At 28.6% G+C, this 24,791-nt stretch overlaps 8 protein-coding genes across 23 annotated transcripts; 4 read left to right on the forward strand and 4 right to left on the reverse strand.

The window, feature by feature from the left end:
* Positions 1-3: 3 nt before the first annotated feature.
* Positions 4-1,800, forward strand: Arfrp1 (ADP-ribosylation factor related protein 1). Its single transcript, XM_035094408.1, has 5 exons — positions 4-246; positions 326-496; positions 572-653; positions 754-925; positions 1,102-1,800. Exons 1-5 carry the CDS (start codon positions 154-156, stop codon positions 1,199-1,201), a joined length of 618 nt encoding a protein of 205 aa, XP_034950299.1. The 5' UTR covers positions 4-153; the 3' UTR covers positions 1,202-1,800.
* On the forward strand, positions 1,531-7,747 carry AP-1gamma (adaptor protein complex 1, gamma subunit). Of its 14 annotated transcripts, none has more exons than XM_035094390.1 (12): positions 2,078-2,227; positions 2,762-2,880; positions 3,055-3,116; positions 3,312-3,504; positions 3,576-3,722; positions 3,807-4,122; positions 4,277-4,294; positions 4,877-5,740; positions 5,809-5,936; positions 6,041-6,722; positions 6,998-7,090; positions 7,176-7,747. In XM_035094390.1, exons 2-12 carry the CDS (start codon positions 2,861-2,863, stop codon positions 7,275-7,277), a joined length of 2,625 nt encoding a protein of 874 aa, XP_034950281.1. In that variant the 5' UTR covers positions 2,078-2,227; positions 2,762-2,860; the 3' UTR covers positions 7,278-7,747. The 14 variants fall into 14 exon arrangements, with proteins under 14 accessions (XP_034950275.1, XP_034950277.1, XP_034950276.1 ...); XM_035094393.1 differs by having other exon boundaries at positions 3,321-3,504; XM_035094397.1 differs by having other exon boundaries at positions 3,321-3,504; positions 6,059-6,722.
* CSN5 (COP9 signalosome subunit 5) lies at positions 7,669-9,844 on the reverse strand. 3 transcript variants are annotated; one of them, XM_035094402.1, is made up of 3 exons: positions 9,777-9,844; positions 9,528-9,697; positions 7,669-9,457 (listed from the first exon to the last, which is right to left on the reverse strand). In XM_035094402.1, exons 2-3 carry the CDS (start codon positions 9,677-9,679, stop codon positions 8,584-8,586), a joined length of 1,026 nt encoding a protein of 341 aa, XP_034950293.1. In that variant the 5' UTR covers positions 9,680-9,697; positions 9,777-9,844; the 3' UTR covers positions 7,669-8,583. The 3 variants fall into 3 exon arrangements, with proteins under 3 accessions (XP_034950293.1, XP_034950294.1, XP_034950292.1); XM_035094403.1 differs by having other exon boundaries at positions 9,787-9,809; XM_035094401.1 differs by having other exon boundaries at positions 9,767-9,798.
* A 91-nt stretch (positions 9,845-9,935) lies between these two features.
* Positions 9,936-11,396, forward strand: tant (tantalus). The gene is made up of 3 exons (XM_035094370.1): positions 9,936-10,178; positions 10,423-10,581; positions 10,658-11,396. Exons 1-3 carry the CDS (start codon positions 10,153-10,155, stop codon positions 11,013-11,015), a joined length of 543 nt encoding a protein of 180 aa, XP_034950261.1. The 5' UTR covers positions 9,936-10,152; the 3' UTR covers positions 11,016-11,396.
* LOC118073703 (neuferricin) lies at positions 11,373-12,864 on the reverse strand. The gene is made up of 4 exons (XM_035094369.1): positions 12,362-12,864; positions 12,156-12,296; positions 11,861-12,047; positions 11,373-11,723 (listed from the first exon to the last, which is right to left on the reverse strand). Exons 1-4 carry the CDS (start codon positions 12,681-12,683, stop codon positions 11,543-11,545), a joined length of 831 nt encoding a protein of 276 aa, XP_034950260.1. The 5' UTR covers positions 12,684-12,864; the 3' UTR covers positions 11,373-11,542.
* Positions 12,865-13,617: 753 nt separating this feature from the next.
* On the reverse strand, positions 13,618-18,654 carry Ttd14 (TRPL translocation defect 14). Its single transcript, XM_035094330.1, has 9 exons — positions 18,123-18,654; positions 17,818-17,885; positions 17,331-17,368; positions 16,976-17,013; positions 16,444-16,572; positions 15,413-15,886; positions 15,100-15,307; positions 14,564-14,748; positions 13,618-14,423 (listed from the first exon to the last, which is right to left on the reverse strand). Exons 1-9 carry the CDS (start codon positions 18,160-18,162, stop codon positions 14,035-14,037), a joined length of 1,569 nt encoding a protein of 522 aa, XP_034950221.1. The 5' UTR covers positions 18,163-18,654; the 3' UTR covers positions 13,618-14,034.
* A 1,418-nt stretch (positions 18,655-20,072) lies between these two features.
* Positions 20,073-22,265, reverse strand: slim (scruin like at the midline). Its single transcript, XM_035094372.1, has 3 exons — positions 21,021-22,265; positions 20,545-20,889; positions 20,073-20,473 (listed from the first exon to the last, which is right to left on the reverse strand). Exons 1-3 carry the CDS (start codon positions 21,705-21,707, stop codon positions 20,297-20,299), a joined length of 1,209 nt encoding a protein of 402 aa, XP_034950263.1. The 5' UTR covers positions 21,708-22,265; the 3' UTR covers positions 20,073-20,296.
* Positions 22,266-22,631: 366 nt separating this feature from the next.
* Mob4 (MOB kinase activator 4) lies at positions 22,632-24,757 on the forward strand. The gene is made up of 3 exons (XM_035094211.1): positions 22,632-22,876; positions 23,140-23,648; positions 23,736-24,757. The coding sequence occupies exons 1-3, from the start codon at positions 22,817-22,819 to the stop codon at positions 24,070-24,072; spliced, it is 906 nt and encodes a 301-aa protein (XP_034950102.1). The 5' UTR covers positions 22,632-22,816; the 3' UTR covers positions 24,073-24,757.
* Positions 24,758-24,791: the final 34 nt, after the last annotated feature.

Below are 24,791 nucleotides of genomic sequence, written 5' to 3' on the forward strand. Positions count from 1 at the left end.
GTTGAACACTCGAACTTTCTGAAGAATTCGATTAATCGAAAGATGACGTGATTTATGTTAAAATAAACATCGTATAGTACGCAACAAAGAGGTTATAACTGTAAAATAATGACATATATCAAAAGAATTTAAGATGTATTAAAAAAAATAAAAATGTATACGTTACTTCATGGATTTTACAAATACTTGGTACAAAAAGATGAATATTTCATACTCATTTTGGGACTTGACAATGCTGGCAAAACGGTATAACCTTAATTGTCATAAATATAAGATTACAAATGAAAGTACTCTTTTGTTATTCATTATTGGCTTGTTGATATAGACTTATTTGGAAGCGGCGAAAACCAAATTTACAAAAAACTATAAAGGAATGAATCCAAGTAAAATAACAACAACTGTCGGGCTTAATATAGGAAAGATTGACATTGCAGGAATAAGATTAAATTTTTGGGATCTTGGTGGTCAAGATGAACTTCAATCATTGTGGGATAAAGTATGAATGGAGTAAATACTCATTCAACTCTATTATTTTATTATTATAATTGATAATTATATGTTTTTTTTATAGTATTACGCAGAATCTCATGCAGTTATATACATTGTAGATTCTTCAGATAGAGAGAGAATTCCTGATTCAAAAAAAACATTCGGTAAATAAATAAAAATTTTTGCTTTTTTTAATTTTTTGATAATAAAAATATTATTTCTTTTTATCCAAATATCATCAACGATTTCAATGCATTTTTATAGATCGAGTTATATCTTCAGAACACTTAACAGGAGTACCTCTCTTAGTTCTTGCCAATAAACAAGATATTTTAGATTCAATGGGAATCAGAGAAGTAAAACCAATATTTAATAAAAATGCTCATTTAATTGGTCGAAGGGATTGCATGGTCATGCCAGTATCTGCATTAAAAGGGTACAAAAATTAATATATTATTCAGAGATAGTAATAATTATTATTAGATTTTAATAATTTTTAAAGAAAAATTGACAAAAAATAATTTACCACAAATAATATTTGAAACTATATCATGTTCAATTTTAGTTTTATTTAAATGTAATAAAAAATTGATAAGATATGTTTTTTATCAGGGATGGAGTAGATGAAGGTATTCATTGGCTTGTAGACTGTGTGAAGAGAAATAGTGATGTACGCCCTCCACGTAATCAAGACGACAATGACTTATCTTAACATAAAATCTAGAAACAATAATTTCCAAAATATTTTTATTGTTACTTCTAAGAATAGTTTTATTTATGAGAGAAAACATTTGAGCTCATTATATATATTGTAAAGAAGTGAAAATGTCCATGTTAATTGACCTATTATTTCTTCAAGTGTTTATCTTGTTGATTAATAGATCAATAATTCCCTCAGGTGATATGGAACTAAAAGTAGTCAAAGCGTACGATATCAAGGCCCGGAACGAGATAAGAGATAAGCCACTCAACAGTTTGCCATCAAGACTGTTAGATTATGTGAGTCAATAGAAGGATATAATTCACTCTGAAAATGTTTGACTAGTTGTAGGTTTTTTATATCGATTTTTAGTGTTTTTGTATTAATTTCCCAATTGTGTTGATCGATATTACGCAATATGTGGGCATATTATGATACTGAAGATTGGAGTGTTCTCCCACCTGAGTTGAATCGGAGGTAAGATCGCAAGAATTCGATACATCAAATATTATTTATTTAATATAATATGTGATTGGTTAATGCAGTGAAACTAAAAATTATCGTTTATTAAAAATAAGGTAACGGAAATAAATCATTTTTATGAATAAAAATGAATATTTTCTTAATATAAATATCATTGTAGTAGCAAATTAATACAAAAAAAAATTCAATTTCACCGCCTACAATAATATTGGACTACGTATTTCAAATACATCACATAGATTTAATAAATATTTAAGAATAAATTATTAACTCATTTGTTGTGAATAATTTAGAAAAATACATGAATTTGATAGTTATTTACGGTTAAAACAAATTTTTTGGAATATTATAAAATTAAAAAATAAGAAAATGAATGCAAAGTACAACGTCAGTATATCGGCCATCTTGGTTCATGTATACGACAGAGAGGTAGAGAGGTGAGATACTAGATGAAGGTGTTTTTTCGTGGTTCTAAAAGTTGATAACGTGGATTAAATATGCCCTTGAAAATTACGAGAAAGGACTGACTACTTTTGAAATAGCTTTGAAGCATAGGTAGGTTAAAGAAAATCTATATTTTAATGAGAAATATCAAGTGAAAGCTAAAAAAGACGTAGGTATAATTGAAGATCTAGGAGGAAGGTCCAGACACTTAGTGAGGGCGCTATATCGTTAGTCTTTACTCCAAAATCATTTTATATTAAATTCCTTATTTGTTTGTTAAATATGATGAAATATCGCTAATTATTTAATTTAAAGTATTGTTAAAGCCTTCATTTATCATATGGAATTCCTTCTGGTGGTTAAAACTAATGAAAAATTTAATAATACTTTGATAGCAATGGTACAGGTATGCTACCAGATTTTCTTTTGACAGTTACCCTAATAGTCTTTATATAATCCCATTTTGTCGTAACGGTCAAGTTTTTTTGTATTTGTAAACCATTGCTAATAATCATTATATTACATATTACAAAATACTGTTCCGCAAAACTATCATATGTCCCTGAAATAAAATAATATCTTTTATAACCTCCGAACAATCGTACAACATGCTGTACTTAACATTTGCCATGGTGTATCATACAGGACGAATGCTGTGCATTGGAACTGCGTGCTGATAAAAAAGCGTTATTGAGTGTTACATTCCAATATAAATAGTTGAAGAGTCTGCTACCAATTATAATCATGAATGCATCAGAACATGGGTAACCAAATTTTGTCTTTAAAAGTTTTATAACTCGATTTAAAAGTATTAGTAAAATTAAAATAAATTAATAGTAAAAAATAATTTAGTCAATTTTTAAATTTCACTGCATTACCGTATTGAGTTATTGACATAATTGTTTTTAAGCATGTAATCTGGCATGGCTTTATTACAGGTTTAACCCAGCCTTTAACATGGCCTCCATAAAACAGGCAATCAATGAAGCTGTTGAAAGAGGTTGGTATTGAAATTTAACAAATGAATTTGTATATGTTTATTTTTTTTCTTTGCTATAAACCTTTCCTAAGCTTGAGCATAATTTTTAAGTCATTTTTGATAAGTTAATTTTACATTTTTTTGCTTTATTATTTAATGCCTCACTGTCCAGCTAACTTACACTGCACCATGATAACATACTTGTTAATTTAAAAGTTTCAACAGTGAGAATGCCCGCACCAACTCGGCTACGAGATCTTATCAGGCAAATAAGAGCTGCACGAACTGCTGCAGAAGAACGTACTGTTGTCAACAAAGAATGCGCGTACATAAGGTCAACATTCAGAGAAGAAGATAGCGTTTGGAGATGCAGAAATATTGCCAAACTTCTTTATATTCACATGTTAGGGTAAGTTGTACATTTTAATGAGTAAATTTGAAAATAAAAAAAAAATGTTAACAATAAAATTATTCTTCTAGTTATCCAGCGCACTTTGGCCAGTTAGAATGTTTGAAACTTATAGCGTCTCCAAGGTTTACGGATAAACGAATCGGTTATTTAGGTGCAATGTTATTACTCGATGAAAGACAAGACGTTCATCTTCTTATTACCAATTGTCTTAAAAAGTAAATGTAGCATTTTTTATAATTATTTTCTATACTTAAAGTATATTATCAAATAACTAATTTATACAACCGTTTTCTATACAGTGATTTAAATAGTTCAACCCAATTTGTAATTGGTCTAGCTTTATGTACGTTAGGAGCTATCGCATCACCAGGAATGGCCCGAGATTTGGCGGCTGAAGTTGAAAGATTAATGAAGTCACCAAATGCTTATATAAAAAAGAAAGCAGCACTATGTGCTTTTAGAATTATCCGAAGAGTTCCAGAATTGATGGAAATGTTTTTACCAGCGACTAGGAGCCTTTTAACTGAAAAGAATCATGGAGTGTTGATTACTGGAGTTACTTTAATTACTGAGATGTGCGAAAACAGCGTTGATACATTGAATCACTTTAAAAAGGTGCGTTTTAATTTATATTATCACATTCATAACATCTGTCACAGACAGAATCGTATATTTAATATTAATAATAATGGAACCTTGTTGACGCACGTTTCTGCGATTCTCACAACATTTCATAATAAACAAATATCATTTCTTTTATCTTGTTTAGGAATGCGGCCATAGAGAGGTAAAGATCATTTATCCGTTGAATGTGCTATCGTTTTGATGTTGCATGAATTTATTGCTTGGATAATTTTGTTCTTTTTACATTCATTTATTAGTCTAATAATATTTACATATTGGGATTCATATGGATTATTGCTGAGATATGATTCAACGACGATCTTAATTTGCTCTACATCAAACAGAAGATTAATTCACTATCATTATTATGATTATTGTTGTTATTATTATTTTAATACTAATTAAAAATTTAACATAACTATTCACAGGGACGTTTTATTTTTATGCTTCATATCTTGGTTATATTTATTCATACAATTCTTCTGATGGTGAAAAAATCGACCTTGTAATTCAACTAATTGAACGTTTATCAATCAACAGCGCTTGATTGTCAAATGAATTTCATAATTTTATAGTCAATTATTTTAATAATCATTTACAGCTTTTAATTTTTTGTTATTTAACGTCCCTTCTTAGGTACATGCACCCTTTCTTAACGAAGTTCTCTATTTCTTTACTCCTATTGCTTCATTGTTTTATGATCAAGGAATTGTAATAGTAAAATTTAATGTACAAATAATTTCAGATTGTTCCAAATCTCGTAAGGATTCTTAAAAACCTCATCCTGGCAGGCTACTCTCCAGAACATGATGTTTCCGGTGTGTCAGATCCATTTCTTCAAGTTAAAATCCTTCGGTTATTGCGAATTTTGGGACGTAATGATGTAGATGCTTCCGAAGCTATGAATGATATTCTTGCGCAAGTTGCAACAAACACTGAAACTAGTAAAAACGTTGGTAATACTATTCTTTATGAAACTGTCCTTTCTATCATGGACATTAAATCAGAAAGTGGATTAAGAGTATTAGCAGTTAACATTCTTGGACGATTTTTACTTAACAATGATAAAAACATTCGTTATGTTGCTTTAAATACATTATTGAAGACTGTTTACGTGGATACCAGTGCAGTTCAACGACACCGCTCGACAATCCTGGAGTGCCTAAAAGATCCAGATGTTTCGATAAGAAGACGAGCAATGGAGTTAAGTTTTGCTTTAGTAAATTCTAATAACATTAGAAATATGATGAAAGAGCTACTTTTATTTCTTGAACGAGCTGATCCAGAATTTAAAGCTCAGTGTAGTAGTAATATTGTCATGTCAGCTGAAAGATATGCACCAAATAAGCGTTGGCATCTTGAGACATTGTTCAAAGTTCTTATCGCTGCTGGTAATTACGTGAGGGATGATGTGGTAGCATGCACTATCCAACTTATCTCTGAAACGCAATCACAGCAGAGTTATGCTGTCAATGCCCTTTGGCATGCTCTCGAAAAGGATACTTTTGATAAACAACCATTGGCTCAAGTTGCCACGTGGTGCATTGGAGAATATGGAGATTTATTACTTTATGGACAACCCCCAGAAGATGCTGAAGCTCCTGTAAATGTATGTAAAAATCATTTTATTCTAATTTTTTTCTAATAGAACATTAGATACTAAAAATTGTTTTTTAGCTGACTGAAGATGATGTGATTGATGTATACCAAAGGTTACTTTGGAGTCCTCAAAATACAGTAATAACAAAGCAATATGCACTATTATCACTGACAAAGTTAAGCACAAGATTCCATCGTGGAAATGAGTAAGTAGAATTAAAATAGATTTTTTCCTTATATACCATTCCCACATCGTCTCTTCCATCCTAGATATTTTCCTCGTGATTCTGGAGGTTAAATGTTTCAGTAGACCACCTCGATTTTACAGGAAGATTCGCCAGATAATCGACACATTTGGTAGCAATCTACATATCGAACTTCAACAAAGAGGCATTGAGTTTTCTCAACTTTTCCGAAAATTTGATCATCTTAGACCAGCTTTACTAGAGAGAATGCCGCCAATGGAAACTGCTCGACCACAAGCAAACGGAATCATTGGTATGGTTAACGGTGATCAAGACATAGAAGAGGAAAAATCAGCAGCTGAACCAATTCAAACAACACCAACATCAGACTCAAGTGCACTTCTTGATCTTCTTGGGTCTTCCGACTTAGGAATGCCTATTGCAACTGTTCCGTCTGCTACGACACCATCAGCTGCATCTACCAATAATAACGATCTTTTAGATCTTCTCGGTGGTCTTGACCTTGGCACATCTACTACTACAACTCCAGCAATAGGACAAACTCAGCCATCATCACAAATCTTCAGTCCTACCTCACCAAATTTTTTGATGGATAGTTTTCTTAATTCATCATCAGTGCAAAGTGAAGTGCCAAGTATAGTTGTTCTGGATAAAGCTGGACTTAAAGTAATTTTTAAAGTCGAAAGATCTTCAGATGTGCTAGACCTGCTTATTATCAATATGACTGCAATGAATTCAAATACTACACCATTAACGGACTTTCTTTTCCAAGCAGCAGTTCCAAGGGTTAGTAATATAATTAATTATACTTCTAATTATTTTAAATAAAAATAACTCCCCACTGGGAAGCTTAATATCTTTCGTTTAAAAATGTTAAAACATATATTAATAATAAAATGTTAGTATTAACAAATTAAATGTTTTTAAAGTTGTAAAAACATAAGAATTTGAGCTTTAACTAGAATTATATTATTATTTGAGTTGTGTTGTCATTTTAGTGATTATATAACAAATCTTTTTTTAAAAAAAAGTAGAAAAATATTAACTTTTTTATGTTACAGACATTCCAATTGCAAATGCTATCACCGTCAGGTACTGTCGTATCACCTTCAGGCCAAGTAACGCAAGTTCTTAAAGTATCTGGTCTTAACAATGTAAGTTACATGATCATAAATTTTGGTAAAATAATTTCCAACAGATTGGTATAAAGATAATGATAAAATGTTTAAATATTTTCAGGGAGTTTTAAGGATGCGTATTCGAATCTCTTACAACGGAGCGTCCGGACCCGTACTTGAACAAACAGAAGTAAACAATTTTCCATTGACAGGATCCCAGTGATAGTATGCAATCACACAAATTGTATATATGGCTGCCTAATGTAAAACCTATCAATGGGTAACTTCTTGTTATTATTGATGAACGATATGAAATTGTAAGTAAATAACATTTCCATAAGTGGAAATGTTCTGATTGTTAGGTAACAAAATTATATCCTTGAATACTTGAAAGTTGAAAAAGATTTTGAAGAAATGAAATAGAGCAGGATGATATAAAGTCAATGATGTTTGTTCTACGGAGTCTTTTCCTTTTATACTATGCTTGTAATTAACAATAAAAGCTCTGTATATAGTAGCTGAAAACGACTGTGAAATATGGTTATGCTTCTTTTAAATGGAGAATTATAAGTGATTCGAGTAAATTGTATGAAAGAAAGTTGATCGATAGTTAGTTTTTATAGTTGGTTAATTGTATTTACAGAGAGACTTATTGTCCGAACAGAACAAAATAAATTCTGCTATGAATTTGTACATCATTCATTTTCGTAGCTTTAATCATCACATTGAGAGGCCGGAACGCTGGATGTCAAATTTTATTTCAGTATGAAGACATACAGATCTATCCGTATGCATAAAAAAACATTGATATTCTACTCCTAAAAGATTTCATACTTTCCTGCTGAAAATATTGAAATGTTTTCATGGCAATAAGTGTTCGATTGAAATCTAGGTATCTTTGTACTTAACACTGAATTCATTTTCATCTTGTTATTGACTGAATGTTACTAATTGTACGATTAACTCTAAAAATATCCCATTGTTTAATTTTCAATTTTTATATACTTGATGATAAAAAAATTTATCTTTGATCACAAATTTTTTTAAAAATTTTATATAGATTTATTATTCTGTAATTAAAATTTGTCAGTATCAGCCATAGATCCGTCCCTTATTTTATTTGATGTAATACGGAATTTATTATTATTAATGGGTATTCGACTACATTATGAATTTATTTCTAAAGAACAGGTAGATAAAGAGTAAGCCTTGCTTTTAAAGCCTATGACAACTCTTTACGTTATATCTCTTTGAAGAAAATGAATTTTGCCTATATGTTCTTATTATAATTATCATTATTATTATGTTAATTTTATAAATTATAACAATGTAAGTGATTATATATATTATACATAAATACCATTCATGAAAAATACAAACTATTGGTTCAAATTACAAAAAAATTCAGATGCTGTATATAATTTTTAGCGAATCAAGGTGTGAAAATAAAGTACTGTATTTTTATTCCATTACAAGATTAATTATTAAAATTTATTTTTCACGTGAAAATAGTATGTTACTGAAAAAAATTAAGTTTCCATAGAACAATTCCCCACATGATTAAATAATCTATCTTTAATTATTTGGGCCATTAAACCATGAATGACTTCGATAGTTGTTTTACAACTGTCTCTTGTAGCTTTTACGAGTTTATCTTCTGTGCGACGATCATGTGAATCATTACCGCTTAAAAATCCTCCTCTTCCTAATGCTACCTCAGATTGCTCTAATTTATCAGACAAATCAAATATCTGACCTGTAGTATAATCAGCATTTGTTAGAAGACTTGAAGAACTCAGAGTATTAACCCAGTATTTATTCCATAAAGAATCTAACAATCTTCGGTCTAATGATGACTTAAAGTATGAGACTTCTAAAGAATAATATTGTTTACAATGAACACCAAAATCTTCTATTTTATTTAATGGAATTGTTTGGTACTCTGAAGGTTCTTCATTAGCTGGTTTATAACCTTTTGGATAAGTTCTAAAGGCACCTAAACAAACTTTTCCAGCTGAAATAGTTCTCACTGGATCAATAACAATTGCCACAAAAGGTTCTTGAAAATTTTGATTCAACATTTGCGTGGAAACATCAATTCCTGACAACCAACAACCATAACCTGGATGACTATGATACCAACCAATAGCATTTTCTTGTCTTCCTACAAGTTTGGCGTTTTCTATATATGCTGTCATGTACTCATATGCTTGAGCTTGAGCATTTACTCTAGTTTCAGTTCCTTCAACGGGCAAAGCAAAAGAATCCATTACGATCATTGTATTTGCTGTCACTTTGCCCAATAATAGACCCATTACTTCTAGAGTACCTCCAGACCTTGCATGCATTACCATTTTCAATAAAGCTAGAGCAGATATTTTGATATCTTTAAAAAAGTGCGGACTGAAAATAAATATAGAAATGAATATTTATTTAGAGAATAATAATGTGATTACATGATAATAGTAATTACTCTTTTTCCCATGGTTTCGCTGTAAGGATGTCTTGCTGTTCTTGTCGATCATATCTATAAATTTCGTCCATTGTGCTGATCATTTCAACGTTATTTGACATCTCCCATGTTTTTTGAGCAATTATTGACTGATCGCTAGATGTACTTGCCATTTATATAATATTATAAAACTGTGAAACAGACAATTTTATGATGAAAAACACTGATTAATTACAATTGAATCTAAGGTTGAATTTTACTTTTATTTACACTTTTTTACCGAACATACAGTTTGATGCTCTAACGAACAATGTAAAAACTTCTTTGTGCTATAGCTTATTATAATAAGCTAACTGCGATTTTATCTACTGTTGGTAATTTGAAAGAACAAAAAGCATATGTATAGTCAAACTCAATAGATATGGCCGTTTGTAATCAAATATGAAAATAGCCAATAGGTTATATGCATATAGAGAAAAAATAAAACATAAACGTTATCATTTTTTTTGAAAATCACTATTTTTATGAAAATTCGATCATATAAATATTGATAATATATATTTAACTCAATGATTACTATCACTAATGGCTCATCACTAATTTGGTGTAATTTTAGTTAAATTTTTTCGTCAAAATAGTTGGATTCATGGCTGACGAAAACGCTGAAATGATGTAAGTGGATTTAAACAAAATTATTGTTATATTTGTTTAAATTATAACAATTTCTTTTGATACACAAATACATCAGAAATTTAAAGTAAAATACAATCGTTTTTATCTCTAAGAACTTGATTATTATTATAATCTCAAAAGTTACATCATGACATATGATTGAGTGAGCTAAGAATTTTCGAATTTTCTTTTTTTAATAACTTTTTTTTATTATTTGACAAAAACTGATTAAAATTAATTCTAGTGAAGGAGAAAGCATGAACTGCGGTGAAAATTTGCCAGATGTTGTAGCCAGTATGGAGATGCTTACTGTAGAAAGTGATGTTTCAGTCCCTAAATCAACGAGATATTCGATGAGGAAGCGTGTAAATCGTTCTACATCTTCAGAGATCCTTAATAGAAGGTTTTCTTCTTCTAGATCGATTTTTTGAGTAATTTTTTGTATAAAATTTCATTAACAATAAATGTAAATTTTCAAGGTGTAGTTTGAAGCCACAAAAGAGAAGTTATTCAGAAATGGATACTGATGGTAAAATACGAGACTATTATTTAGACAGAAGTTTGAAAAAAAAACCAACAACGACTTTGGAGACAATATATGAAGAAATAGACGGAATGAGTGAAAATTCAACTGTGATAAGTGCCAGAAAATTCAAAAGATTGATACAGTTTAGTAGTGATTCCAAATCTAGCGATGCAAAAATAAAAAAACGAAAAGCCAAAATAAAAAGAGTTTTTGGTTCAAAGTTTAAACTTAAATCTGGAAGCGTATCAATGCAAGCTTTAATTAAAAAACTAAGTGCTATCAAAGCTGATGCTATGTCCCCAACAAATTGAATTTCTTTAAATAATTCAACAGTAAATCATTTTTCTATCAAAATGTAAATAGGTATAAGTTTAATATTCAATAAGTAATTTTGTAATGATTTATAATTAAGTTCTTTATTTCTATCAATGCTAAGACTGAAAATGATTATTTGTAATTCGAGGTAAGAGAATGAAGTGTTTTTAAAACTTTTTATTCTTAATAAACAATGCTAATAGATTCAAATGCAAACTTTGTGGAAATTTAATTATATTCAAATGAACTCTTGGATCTTTAACCTGTGAATTTTAAAGTAAATGACTGTCGATCTATTCGATAGTATATTGGGATTTGATGTTATTTTCATTGACAATTAAAAAAAAACTTTATATCGCAAAAATGTGTACTTTATTAAATTATTGTAATATACAAATTTTTACAAATGAGATTCTAATTCTGTTTATCAACAAAATAAATCCATCACCAATGATTAAGTAGAAAATTTAAGTGTGCATACAAAATTTATAACAACAGTTTAACGATGAAATTATCAAAATAACTAACTTTTTACGATACATGTTGTTGCATCTGATGCACAGTCTTCATATTCTCGAAAGTTTGCTTTACCATGTAAGTAGTCCAGACTTTCTAAATTAACACAAGCACATCTTCTTTGTTGAGATGATGGATTTTCTAAAAATTGTCTCGGAACTCCTGTCCAATCTCTAGAAATTCCGCCACTAGAAGCAAAAAATATATTGAATATTTGTTAAAAAGTATGAATTTTTTAATAATTGTATATCGTAACATTATATTACATTTTGAGAGGATATTAATTTTAAGATACAATACTTTTTAGGATTATTTTGAGATTTACCTCAAAGATGAACACCAATATCTGGTACCTTGCTCTTTACTCCATTCAACATTACAGGGTGGAAATTTCTTATTCAATACTTCTTCAGCCGATTGTTCTTTTTGGGCTTCTTTTACTTTGCCTTCAAATACAAGCAGGTCTTTTTTTGGTTTTCCGTTTTCATCATAAAACCTACCGATTAACTTTCCTACAAAAATGAAATATATTAATAAGTATAAAATGTTAAATGTGCTCTCTCAACAACACGAAAATAAAATTTAATATGGAATAAATTATTAGAACATAATTATTTTACCTTTATAAATATACTTTTCGTGATAAGTTTTTAACCAATTATGTAAAGATGCGGCTTCAGAATTTTTTAGTGACGAGATATCATCAGTCAATCCGGCTTCAGTAAAGTCGCCGGTTAAAAATGCCATAGAGGCATCTCGACCTTGAAATAAGATTGTTGATAAAATAAAGTTTTTAAGGGACAACGTAAATTTAGTAATAAAATACCTGTAAAGGCGTGATACGTGGATCCTTTTTCATAATACTCTTTACCTTTAGAAACGTCAAAAACTTGACCCAAAATCGATAAATATAAACCGTCATCTATATTGTTAAATTTTGCTAATTCTTCACGACTAAATAATTTTTCTGTTGCTTCATTAAGCCTAGTATCTTTTTGTTTAACTTTTTCACCTTCATATAGTAAATAGGCACCCGAAAAATCACCTTCTATTAATTTATAAACAATTTCTCTGCTCCATTCATTTAAATACAACGACCAACAAATTGCTAAAATCACAGGAATCCACATTTTTAGTTTAGGAGCCATAATTGATTCCTTCTAAAAGAATTAAACCGTCAACATAAAATACTATGGGATTAATTATTAGTTTTCTAATAACTTTAACACTGTTTAACGCTTCATGAGATATGTGTGAAATCGTCTGATGTCTCTTCATGAGAAAGGTATCGAAGTTGGAGCGAGGTATTTGAAACACGTGGACACCACTCATGCCACAACAATAAAATTAAAATTTTAGTGGTTTTCTAATTATTTAGCATTCGTGTGTATATATATGTATGTAACCAACAAAGGTTAAATGAAAAAAACCAACAGATAATAAAATCGTTAAATATACTTATTATTTAATTTGGACTATTATATAATATAAGAATTCTACAACTCCATGAAAATAACTTCATTTATTGCTGTAGTTATTTTTTATTTTTCCCTTTTGTTCAAAAATATTTTTTAAAAATTAAATCAATATGTTATAATGATTATGAAAATTAGATTATAAAAAATATTTGAATACTAAATTAAATATCTTATTCCATGCTTGCATCAAACTCAAATAATATTTTGGATATTCTTAATATTAAATTGTTATACAATAATATTTTTATGTTTATATTCTTATTATATTATTTCATAAACTTACATCAAAATTTGAAATTCAATCAAAAATCAATTCATATTCTTTCTTTAAGTATCAATAAAAGAGATAGAAATTGATGATAATAATGATAGTAATAACAATTACATGATCTCATCTTATTAAATAATATCATACTCACATACAAATAGAATTACACAAACTCAGCAAATTTTCAGAGTCATAATGATTAATGTGATAAACAAAAATGATTGATTTGCTTATTAATCTATTTTATTACTATGATTTCATTCTTGATTTTTTAACGTAGTTGTACGTGTATGTTTATCACAATTATCCAAAAATAAATATACATACGTATTTAAATTTATTTCATTTACTTTTTTATTTTATCGACACCGGTGTCGTCATCTTTCTCAATACTTTCGGTAAAGTAATGTAGCATGATCAGTATGTTATACATTGAATAACAAATGAATAAATAAATATTTTTCCGATCATTCCTAATAAGTAATTGTCCTTAATGTTTTAAATGAAAATGTAATAAAACAAGTTTATTTTTTCAAAATTTTAAATTAAAAACTATTAAACTTGCCAAGAGTTGAAAATGCGATATGATGAATAATGGTAACAATAAAATACTCTTTTTCATCAATTTCGATAAATAAATTACTAATTGAAATACATTGACACACACTAAAGCCAATATTCTTTTTATAGCAAAATGAAAAATACTACTCGGCAAAAATTTATAATTAGCACGATCTATAACCGCACCATTCATCAGATCTTTCCTTCAGAGATTTTATTACTGGAGTCAAGACAATTATCATTATTATTAATGGCGATTTTGTTGTTAGCATCTTTATTATTTTTTTTCAGTAATTTTTCATCAATATTGCTATCATTTCCATCACCATTTTTATGATTAGTGACTTCAGTAATTTTTGAAAACATACAATAATTGATTTTTTTCTCACAGCCACAATTTTTATCATTATTACCATTTAATTTACGAATACCCGTAATACCATTGACCTTATTTATTGTTTTTTGTGAAACATCAGTATCCAAATTTTCACAAGATTTGTCTCGCTTTTTATCAGTTGTTCTTGTAGTAATAGGTCGTAGAATACTATCGTTACTATCACCATCTTCTCCATTGGCCATTCCTGTAATTCATTTTAATCTTTAAGTGTTTTGTAAAAATTTTGCATTTTAGCACATATTATAATAATAAAAAAAATGTAATGTACATTGTATTGTTTGTAATAGTTATTGACATATTATAATATATATTAATCATACATGCCTTGTAAATAATAACAGTATTTACTGCCAATGACATTCCATTCTTCCCGCAAGCTTAAATTGAACATACTGTAGTCTGGATTGCCAGTCACATCCTTTTCGATGGATAAGAAATTTGGTAGAATACTCTTGAGATTGTCGCCTGTTAATGCTGTGTAAGTCTCTAGCAATAAAAGTCCTCGACATCTACAATATAATAGTAGTATCAATGAAATATGAACAAATAAATGTGCAAAAAGCTTGAATATTAGCAATGTACACATCGATTAATTTGATTTTGAGTTTAGGAAGAATAAACTCAAAAACATTATCTAAATGGAAGGCAATAACACATTAACCTTCTATACTCTATACTTCTAATTCCATGTCAATTAAATACTTAATGATTTTATAGCTTGTGATTATTTGCTTTTTTATTAAATTTTTATAATAAAAAACTAAAATTTTTGTTTGATTGTACATCAACATTCAGGCTTTTATTCTAATAGAAAACTATTATTTTGAGAGAAACAAATATTAAAATAAATAAAATAATACCGTGGATGTCCTGGTTCTCGGTAAATATCTAATTGAAAATACTGATTATTAATTAAAAAACATCGTCTGCGCTTAAATATGGTAAAATGCGCATCATCTCGTTGAGCAAGCATGTTCAAGTAATCTCGATGAGTAAGTTGTGTCTTGACCTCCACAACTTGGCCGCAAATTTTAGGTCTTCTAATAGTGTGGATGTACGACCAATGACCTTAAAAATAGCAAATTTAGAGTCTCTACCAAAACAAAAGACAAATTTCATATTTACGTAAAAAATTAAATAAATTTTTTAAGAATATACTGCATTGTTGCTTACCCTTTTGCCCACGTTTTCGTAACCGGGCTTGCATGCTTGGTGTTCTTGTCTGCAGATAATTGTGTACAACATCAAAATCTTGATAAGGTGGAAATTCGCTATCTGGTGGCAATGGGCCTTTAACGAGAAATTTAACCTTTCGACTACTTGCACGTAATCGATCACCCGTATCAATACCAAGCTTTTGGCAAACACATTCAATCATGCGACAAATTTTGGACTCAAAATCTTGAGAATTGTCAATGACATCAAAATAGGGATGACCAATCCAAGCAGCTGCTGCTTTGTAATCTAATTCTCGTGCCAATTCTACTCCTTCTGAACGACAAGCATGTTCCTCTGTTGAATAAAAGTCTTCAGCACCATTAGCAGCAGACACCATATGAATTATTTGATTGTATCGATTATCTCGAAGTTCTACATTATTCCAACCATTTGTGGCTAACATTAAATCCCATTTTTCTTTTGGTATAACTGTGAATAGATGATAAACTGATATTATTACTACTATCTACAATTGAGTATCAAATTATTGCATAATGTGCGTGTTCTATAGTTGAAGTATTAAACATTAAAAATTACATAACTATACGATAAATATTAAATACATGTCATTTGAGTAAAAGTATAGCAGTTTTTTCTACTTTTATCGTTAAAAATCGAAAAATATTTTCCTACCAGTTCATGAATTCATTCATTCATTTCAATATACGAATAATACATTAAAGTGACCTAATTCTAATTATTGCCATTTTTATGAACAATTTGTTTTCGAGTTGTAATAGGACAAGACTAGTTAGAAACAGAATGAAACTAGTTTCTATCTGTTTAGGTCATTTTATATTAACCCTAGTTTGCAGAATAATTTTACTGCTATACGATATTGAAAGAAATTAATTATTTTTTAAAGATAATTCGCCTTTTCAAAAATAAAAGTATCTAATTTTTAATGGTTATGAGATTAACTTTAATTTTTAATCAGATGTTTATGTGATTAGCTACGAATATAATATTATGCAAATTTTATTTACATGCTGATGCGTCCATAGCTCCACGATCACAAATGATCAGACAGTTTCTTTTGCAGCTTTCACCCAATGTGAAGAAAGTATTCTCAATTTGTATCATGGTTTTTAGCAGATTTTCTTGAAATTTGAATCCTTTAATCATAGAAAATTGTAACAATGTTATTGATTATCAAATAATAGTAATTTCATTTTTTATAAATAATATAAATTTTATCTTATCGGAACCACAGCTTTTATATTAAATATAATGAAGCCAAAGAATCCTTGCAAGTGATTATTGTCGTTAATACGTGATTCATTGACGATTACATATCTACTTATTTATAATAAGATTTTAAATAAGCCAATTGTAAGACACGTGAAAGTTACTATCACGTGCGCAACTTTCGATGATAAATTTATGTATAATGTATATACATTTACATATATCTATATATGTAATCTATTTATATTTATAATACTATTAGTTTTCTATAAGTACTTAAAACCCCGATATCATTATGTATTTATTGGTTTATTTGTTTAAATAACTTACTATCTTCATCTGTGAGATCAGAAAACTTGATACCGCCACTGAAATTAAAAATATGAAATATTAAAATTAATGTCATCAAAATGTGGGAATTATCTTCACAGAACGAAACAAAATTACTTTACAGAAAGAAAAATAAAAATATAACTTTTTATACTTATTTCAACTTAGAGAATAAAAAATAAAATATAAATGATAACATTATCTAAAGTATAACCGTGGTAAGAAGTAACATATATACTATTTGTAATAGAATTGGCATATTTGAAATTATTTAAAATAATAGAAAAATATTCTTTACATTTGATTTTTATTATCAGTCGAAGATGCGTTATTGGTTAAATTCATGATAGCATACCTGAGCAGGACAGTCGCTGTCTCGGGAACACGGAATACCTGAAACGGAATAAGACAGCTACCTGCACTCTATTCGCATTTACCACCACAATAATACATGATAAATATATGGTGCAAAAGCAAATAATAATTTCCTTTTGTACATCATTTCGTTTGAAAAAAATTACTTTTTCTTGTTAAAGAAATCATTACATTTGCAATTATCAATTGCTGTGTATTTTATCAATTTTTTTAATCGGACAGACAATGACTTCAATGTAATTTAAATTTATTTCCACGAAATTGAATTATTGTGATGTATATACTTGCGTATATATACATACACATTATACTTTAATTCAAGTAATCATCTTTAAAAAATCCACTAAATTGGATTAATAAAAAAAAGTATTGTTTACTGAATGAAGTGTACTAATTTTATATTTTAATATGCTATATGAAATACTTATAAAGCAATAAAAATGTGTAAATATTGGAAAACTTCTCACCTTCCATCCCATATTTTCAAAAAACGTGCAGAGGCGTGTCTGACCTGTGGTTTTTCCTCCACATGGCCCTAAAATAGATACAAGATTTATTTAATAAATAAAACATCAATATAAAAACACTTAGTTATGTCAACAATAATAATTATAGCATTGAGTTGAGTAAATGATTAGTTCCAAAAATATGAGTTACTATTTTAAAAATCTAAGGTTTTCAATATATATAAAATAATGGAATTGTTTTTTATCTGCGGTTCTAACCTGATTGTTATTAATACTTAGATAGATCAATATAAAAATGATTTTACCTCCAGTAAGCACGACCTTGTAAACCCTTTTCTGCTCCATTTCTGCTTATTTTTACTATAAATAACTCGATTGATCACTTCAGCACAAATTTATACATAGGAAAAGTCTATGGACCTCACGTTACTGTTATTTTTGTTGTACTGTTGCAGTTGATGTACATAATAATAACAACGACAATATAAATTAATTTGTAATTATAAATTATAAATTATAAATTAACGGTGATATTGGAGTTACAATAAATTGATTTCAATTTCATCGATTTAACAACGTTTGTCTAATTTACTTTTTCTCGTCACTGTTGGAAAATTTTAGACATTTTCAATGCTTAGTTGTCGTCGTCAAGCGTGCCGTAATGAATATAAACGTATTCGTATGTATTCTCACGATGAGATTGCACATGTTCGACTCTCTTAAAAGATACTCTTTCTGATGAAACCTTATATCTAATAACAAGACACGTATACAGATTATCGTATACCACGAATATGACGATAATACACAGTCGACTAATACATTTTTTAACTTCTCCTTCATCCCTTCCTTTCTACGATACTTTGTCCTCTAAATGTGATCAACCAATAAGAATAAACATGCGCAAATTAATACACGATAGTGAAAGACATGTGACAAGAATACCTAACCCTACCTTATGAAATGGCTAATGCTATAGTTCGTATTAAGATCTTCAAAGTCATCATTATTATTTTTAGGAAATACCTTAATAAATAAATAAATTGTTTAATATATAATTAATTTATTTTGCTTAATTTTTTAATAACTAATTAGCTTATTTTTTTTTAATTTGCAAAAAACACAAAATTCTTCGTCTTTTCTAGTGCGCATTTTCTTGCGCAGATCTATTTTGAATGGTTGGTTACTTTGTGAGGGGATACTATAAGATGTGTGGGGTAAAATGATGAAAATATGTGATATGTACAAATTTAACTTAATTTTCAAAATTCTTCTTTAGATACTATTGTATTCTGCAATTCCTAAGATTTATGACAATACGTCAATCTCTCGTTTATGTGTAAGTTTAAATACATGCACATATCTGCACTACTAGATACTCTAAACTCTTTTAATGTAATAGAGCTGACGAGCCAAAAAAACATTTCTGGGATGATGTTCAATGGCATAAATATTTATATATTTATGTAAAAAATATTCTTTATGCAATATAGATATTGAATAATGCGTCGAAGTAATTTGATTATAAGAATGCATAATTAATGATTTTAGTAAAATTAAAAATATTTAAAATTGGTTTAGATATAAAAAGTTGACAGGAAATTTTATCATCAAGTCAACAATAAAATATAAAGTGTTTTCAATTTGTTAGTAGAATGATTTTTAGTTATATATTTTTCTAGATATTTCACCGAGTAGCTGAGTAATTGATAGTTTTAATACGTTGAAGAAATTATTGGAACATTGGAAAATAGATGATCATTAAATAGTCATTAGTATGTGAAAAAATTAACTTATTCATTCTATCATTCAATGATTGATAACACAAATGTATCTGAATAAGAACTGGCACAATGACATTTAAATAAACTTATACAAAATAATTTTACTTTTAAACAGGAAATATGATCTGTTTACCATTATTCTATTATTTAATGGCACATAATTTCATTTTAATTCAATAATAATTCAAAAATAAATCACTTAATAGTAATTTTGTGGGCTGGTACATTTATTTCATCTTATTGCCATTTAAGAAGCTAAAAATATACATCAGTTACTGGTTATTTATTTTTATTGATTTTATATATTTATCCTATTTATTGAAATAGCAGTTTCAAAATATAATAAATTCACATCTAACTAAATAAACATTATTCTATTCCTCAACTTTGAATAATTTTTATATATAGTTTCAGAATCACAGTATTATAATTTAATAATTAATTTTAAAGAATAATGAGTTAATTTATCACATTATATAGTTTATTATATCAACTGTAAAGCCAATTATTATAAATAAACAATAAAACTAGAAACACAATTCATTCAACTTATGTTAATAATTATGCATTTTTCAATATATTTATTGAAATTCACTATAAAAAAATATACCATAATATTGAAAAATGAATATCGCTGTAAAGGTTTTGTTGAAAAGTAAAACAGTAAATAATCATGAAATGAACAAATGCGTCATTTAGTTTTCGAAACCTAAGCGTTTTATGAATTTTAAAGGTATTCCGATATTTATTAATTCATCTCGTGTTTTATCTTTCCACGAATCTTTATAATAGTAACTTATTGCATCCCAACATATTTCAGTAAGTTTTGGTATAACCAACCAAACAGAATGAACTGCTGATGTTCTTGAGCTCTGAAAAATAAATAAGTTTTAATTACAAAGAAAATAAAACGATTATATTTATATATTTAATAAATATTTACATCAAAGTGTGATCCACATTGGTTAATTCCTCCAAAAGTATACATGCGACCAGCTGGTGTAACAGCTGCTGAATGAAAATATACTGGTCTTGGCAAAACAGTATTAAATTTTTTGAGACATGTCCATTGTAGTCGTTTCAAGTTAAGCTTCCAAACGTCATCGTATACATGAATACCAGTATATCCGCCTGATATGATGACGTTTATTTCACCTGTTGCTGGATCCGTATACTGTACAGACCCATGTGACCGTCGTGGACCAGGAATCCATGGATTATTATTTAGGTCACCGTATGTTTGAAGACAAAGCCATCTATTTTTTTCTAGGTCAAAAGCTGGAATATCCTATAAAGAAAATTATTTTCGATAATTGATATTTATAATCGTTTTCAATTTCTGAGCTTAGAAAGTTTGTGATCCAAAGTAGCAGAATCTCATTACTTTTATGATAAGTTGAAGTATAAAATAATAATTACCGTAAAGCCAAAACATTCTAATGATGTACCACCTCCTAGAAGATAAATCATCTTTCCATCGTAAGCTAATTCATGTCTATATCTTCCACCAGGTTCTGTAATATCTCTACCTGAGCATATGTACACACTTTCCCATACTCCAGTTCTTAAATCAATCCTATGTATATCACAACTATATTCAAATCCAGTAGTTCCCCCAACAGTGTAGAGGTAAGGGCCATGGCAAACAAGTGCTTGTCCATAGTGAGGATCTGGTAACGTTCCTCTTACGTTGAGTAACTCAACATTACCAGTATCTAAATCACACACGTACAATTGATTATTGCAACTTTCACCAAATGGTGCAGCAGTACCACCGTGAATTAATAGTTTCCCAGAACGTAAAATAACAGCAGTTGATGCTAGTTCATTAGGTAAATTTTCACGTCCTGGTAAAAGTGTCCATTTTTCTGTTGTTAAATTAAACCTCCACAATTCTTTAAATAATGGTCGACTTTCTTGCCAAATTTTATCATCAACTAGCACACGATCATCGTCAGGAACCCACGGGTTGTAGCCACCATAAGAATAAAGATATCTTTCATCACACACTATTCTATGGCCACTTCTAGCTCTTGGAGTTTGTTTATCTATTGACGATGATTCTGAATCGTGTTTTACGAAAACAAATGGCTTGAATTTGTACATTTTTGAATTATTAAGGTTATAATAAAATTTTTTAAGCTTTATGTACACACGTGAATATTGATACAATCAACATTTATACATTTTAATTTACGTCATGTTAACAATTAATAAAATACCACTCATTCATTTTTCTTATTATTACTTCTTTTTTTCGTTTACAATATACAGTATTATAATATATATACATGTTTACTTATTATGGTTAATGATTTCTGAGAAGTAAAGAAAAAAGCACATGATAGATTGAATAATAATCATAGTAATTGTATTTCACCATTTTTTAAAAACTTTATAACAGACAATATAATCGTGCACATATGTACAAAGTTATTTTTTTAAAAAATAGACTCACTATCGTGTATTTTTTCTTCGAACTATATATTCACTTTAAATCTGGAAATTTGTAGTCAGTTTTTTAGTTTATCAGCTGATTTAATGCGTACACATGTAATATTTGCACCATTTTACATAACACTTGAAGAATTTACATATATGTACATGAATACATTTACATTTGGACACATATAACAAAGTAAAATACTTGTGCACATTTTTGTTATTTAGATAGCCATGGATTAAAAAGTAGTGTGATAAAATCTTTATTTGAAAGAGTAAAAATAAGTTACCATCTGTTGGACAGAGTAACAATGTTGTTTACTACCGTAAGAAAAGTACAATCATGAATTTTTAAATTGTTTTTTAATGTAATAAATTAATTTTTAAAATTAAATATTTTTTTAGTAATATTATGCATTTTTTTACGAGTACTAAAATTCCAATAATGAACTATCTAATGAATCAGATTTCGGAGCAAAACAATGAAGAATGTATTTTGGAGTTAATTATAATCGATTATAGCTTGAGAAATATTGTAGTTGGAATCTTTACATGAAGCTACCTTAGAAATCAGTAAAATACATTCGATATCCTCTTACACATTATTTATTTTATGCCGTGGTGAATTGTTATACATATTCCAGTTGTCAATCCTAGTTTTTAGAATATTCACGTAAAAAATCGACAGGTTGACATAAGGAGACTAACAGAATCATATAGTTACATTAAATACTGAAGCAGCAGCAAAATTATCAATTGGGATAATAAACAAAATGAAGATGGCTGATGGTTCAACAATATTAAGAAGAAATAGGCCAGGAACATCGGCTAAAGTTAGTATATATTCATAGTGTTGCAAAAATGTTTAATTTAATCTTTATTGAATTTTGCTTTTTAAATATGTATTGTTTATGATACAGCTCAAGTTAATTTTTTACTTGTATATGCTTATACTTTGATGATAAATTTATTCTTGGTTGAGCTTCTTGTTGGACAGCTCGTCAATTTTATCTCTAGCATGATCAGTATATGTGTGGTTATAATTAGATGTTCATTGACTGTTAAATCCATAATTATACTTATTTCTAATTAATAGGATTTTTGCCGGTGGCCTGATGAATCCTTTGAAGAAATGGACAGTACGTTAGCAGTTCAACAATATATACAACAAACAATTCGACGAGATCCAACTAATATTGATTCTATTCTAAACATGCCTGAATTTCAAGATGAAGGTGTGTGGAAATATGAACATCTTCGACAATTTTGTATGGAGTTGAATGGATTAGCAGTTCGATTACAAGAGGACTGTGATCCTCAGTCTTGTACACAGATGACTGCCACTGAACAATGGATATTCCTCTGTGCTGCACATAAAACTCCAAAAGAGTGCCCTGCCATTGATTACACGAGACATACTCTCGATGGCGCGGCTTGTTTGCTTAATAGTAATAAATATTTTCCTAGTAGAGTTAGTATCAAAGAATCTTCTGTTGCTAAATTGGGATCTGTTTGTCGTCGTGTCTACAGAATTTTTTCTCATGCGTATTTTCATCATTTAAATATTTTTGAGCCATTTGAACACGAGACTTTCCTTTGTCGAAGGTAAATAATATTTTAATATTTTTTATTTTTACTTCAGTAAATATTTTTTATTTTATTAAAAAAATTAATATAATATCTTTATTATAGATTTACAGCATTTGTAACCAAATATAAATTGATGTCAAAAGATAATCTGATTGTGCCAATAATCAAAGAAGATGGCAGTGCTATAACAACCATTACCAGTACAACTATGACCACTGGTAGTGCTATTACGATTGCTGCGACTATTCCTAATACAACTGTTACTACTTCAGTTGTTGCTGCTGCTACTATAACTACTATTACAACTAATCCAAGCACTACTAATGTAACTACTACTGCAACTGCTCCCGCTACTACCAATATCACTACTGCCAATACTCCAGCTCCTGTTCCAGCTGTTGCAATTCCTCCTAATAATACTACAGAAAGCGAGGCATAAATATTGAAGACGTGCAGGGATTTTGTTAATTTACATATGATTCATATAAACTGTGAATTAAATTTGTAGGAGAGATAATGACGTTGCAGAAAATATTTCTGACATCAAAATAATAGTCAATGAGTGCAGTGTGATTGCAAGATATATTAAATAATGACTCATCAATTTACAATTTAAAGGATCCACTCTTTATCGAAATTTTTTAATGTATAATAAATATAAAATATCTAATCATATGATTTTCTTAAACGTAAGTTGTGTGTATGTAGATATGTATGTGAGTAGGTGTGTAAAATTAGTAAACAGAAGTTTTAATATAAAATAAAACAGTAAAAATAGGAACGAGTGTCACTAAGTTATTGATGATACGATTAATTTTACACATACAATGATATTTAAACAATTGACTTTTTTTATACTGTTTATTTACATTCGATGTATTAATGGCATTTCAATGAAGTATTAAAAATACAAGGGAGAAAAATTGCCACTAAACAAATATCTTAGTTGAAAATAAAATTTATAAAATAATTAGTTACTCTCAGAGAACACCTTTTACTATAACTTTTAAATTATTGTGAACATCGTACTCATGTATAGAGTAGTTATAATTGAATAATTCTACTAAATTTATGAAGTTATGATTAGATATTTATGTACCCTTAAATAGAGAATAAACTTTTTTAATTAATTTTTTTTACATAAATTTCTTTATTTGT

Source organism: Chelonus insularis, unplaced genomic scaffold (assembly GCF_013357705.1).
Source record: "Chelonus insularis isolate UGA/USDA-ARS -01 unplaced genomic scaffold, ASM1335770v1 scaffold_362_pilon, whole genome shotgun sequence".
Lineage (NCBI taxonomy): Eukaryota > Metazoa > Arthropoda > Insecta > Hymenoptera > Braconidae > Chelonus > Chelonus insularis.

Coding starts and splice junctions, on each gene's coding strand:
- tant (XM_035094370.1), top strand. CDS start 10,153: ATGGCTGACGAAAACGCTGAAATGAT. Junction 10,179..10,422: donor GACGAAAACGCTGAAATGAT/GTAAGTGGATTT, acceptor AATTAATTCTAG/TGAAGGAGAAAGCATGAACT. Junction 10,582..10,657: donor TCAGAGATCCTTAATAGAAG/GTTTTCTTCTTC, acceptor TAAATTTTCAAG/GTGTAGTTTGAAGCCACAAA.
- Mob4 (XM_035094211.1), top strand. CDS start 22,817: ATGAAGATGGCTGATGGTTCAACAATATTAAGAAGAAATAGGCCAGGA. Junction 22,877..23,139: donor GGCCAGGAACATCGGCTAAA/GTTAGTATATAT, acceptor TCTAATTAATAG/GATTTTTGCCGGTGGCCTGA. Junction 23,649..23,735: donor GAGACTTTCCTTTGTCGAAG/GTAAATAATATT, acceptor TCTTTATTATAG/ATTTACAGCATTTGTAACCA.
- Ttd14 (XM_035094330.1), bottom strand. CDS start 18,162: ATGGAGCAGAAAAGGGTTTACAAGGTCGTGCTTACTGGAG. Junction 16,573..16,975: donor TGATCTCACAGATGAAGATA/GTAAGTTATTTA, acceptor CTATGATTAAAG/GATTCAAATTTCAAGAAAAT. Junction 15,308..15,412: donor ACGAAAACGTGGGCAAAAGG/GTAAGCAACAAT, acceptor GCTATTTTTAAG/GTCATTGGTCGTACATCCAC.
- LOC118073703 (XM_035094369.1), bottom strand. CDS start 12,683: ATGGCTCCTAAACTAAAAATGTGGATTCCTGTGATTTTAGCAATTTGT. Junction 12,297..12,361: donor CACGTATCACGCCTTTACAG/GTATTTTATTAC, acceptor TCTTATTTCAAG/GTCGAGATGCCTCTATGGCA. Junction 11,724..11,860: donor TATTGGTGTTCATCTTTGAG/GTAAATCTCAAA, acceptor TTTTGCTTCTAG/TGGCGGAATTTCTAGAGATT.
- slim (XM_035094372.1), bottom strand. CDS start 21,707: ATGTACAAATTCAAGCCATTTGTTTTCGTAAAACACGATTCAGAATCA. Junction 20,890..21,020: donor TAGAATGTTTTGGCTTTACG/GTAATTATTATT, acceptor TTTTCTTTATAG/GATATTCCAGCTTTTGACCT. Junction 20,474..20,544: donor AATGTGGATCACACTTTGAT/GTAAATATTTAT, acceptor TTTATTTTTCAG/AGCTCAAGAACATCAGCAGT.
- AP-1gamma (XM_035094384.1), top strand. CDS start 1,608: ATGTGGGCATATTATGATACTGAAGATTGGAGTGTTCTCCCACCTGAG. Junction 6,723..6,997: donor TCCAAGCAGCAGTTCCAAGG/GTTAGTAATATA, acceptor TTTATGTTACAG/ACATTCCAATTGCAAATGCT. Junction 7,091..7,175: donor AAGTATCTGGTCTTAACAAT/GTAAGTTACATG, acceptor AAATATTTTCAG/GGAGTTTTAAGGATGCGTAT.
- Arfrp1 (XM_035094408.1), top strand. CDS start 154: ATGTATACGTTACTTCATGGATTTTACAAATACTTGGTACAAAAAGAT. Junction 247..325: donor TTGACAATGCTGGCAAAACG/GTATAACCTTAA, acceptor TTGTTGATATAG/ACTTATTTGGAAGCGGCGAA. Junction 926..1,101: donor CCAGTATCTGCATTAAAAGG/GTACAAAAATTA, acceptor GTTTTTTATCAG/GGATGGAGTAGATGAAGGTA.
- CSN5 (XM_035094402.1), bottom strand. CDS start 9,679: ATGGCAAGTACATCTAGCGATCAGTCAATAATTGCTCAAAAAACATGG. Junction 9,458..9,527: donor GCGAAACCATGGGAAAAAGA/GTAATTACTATT, acceptor ATTTATTTTCAG/TCCGCACTTTTTTAAAGATA.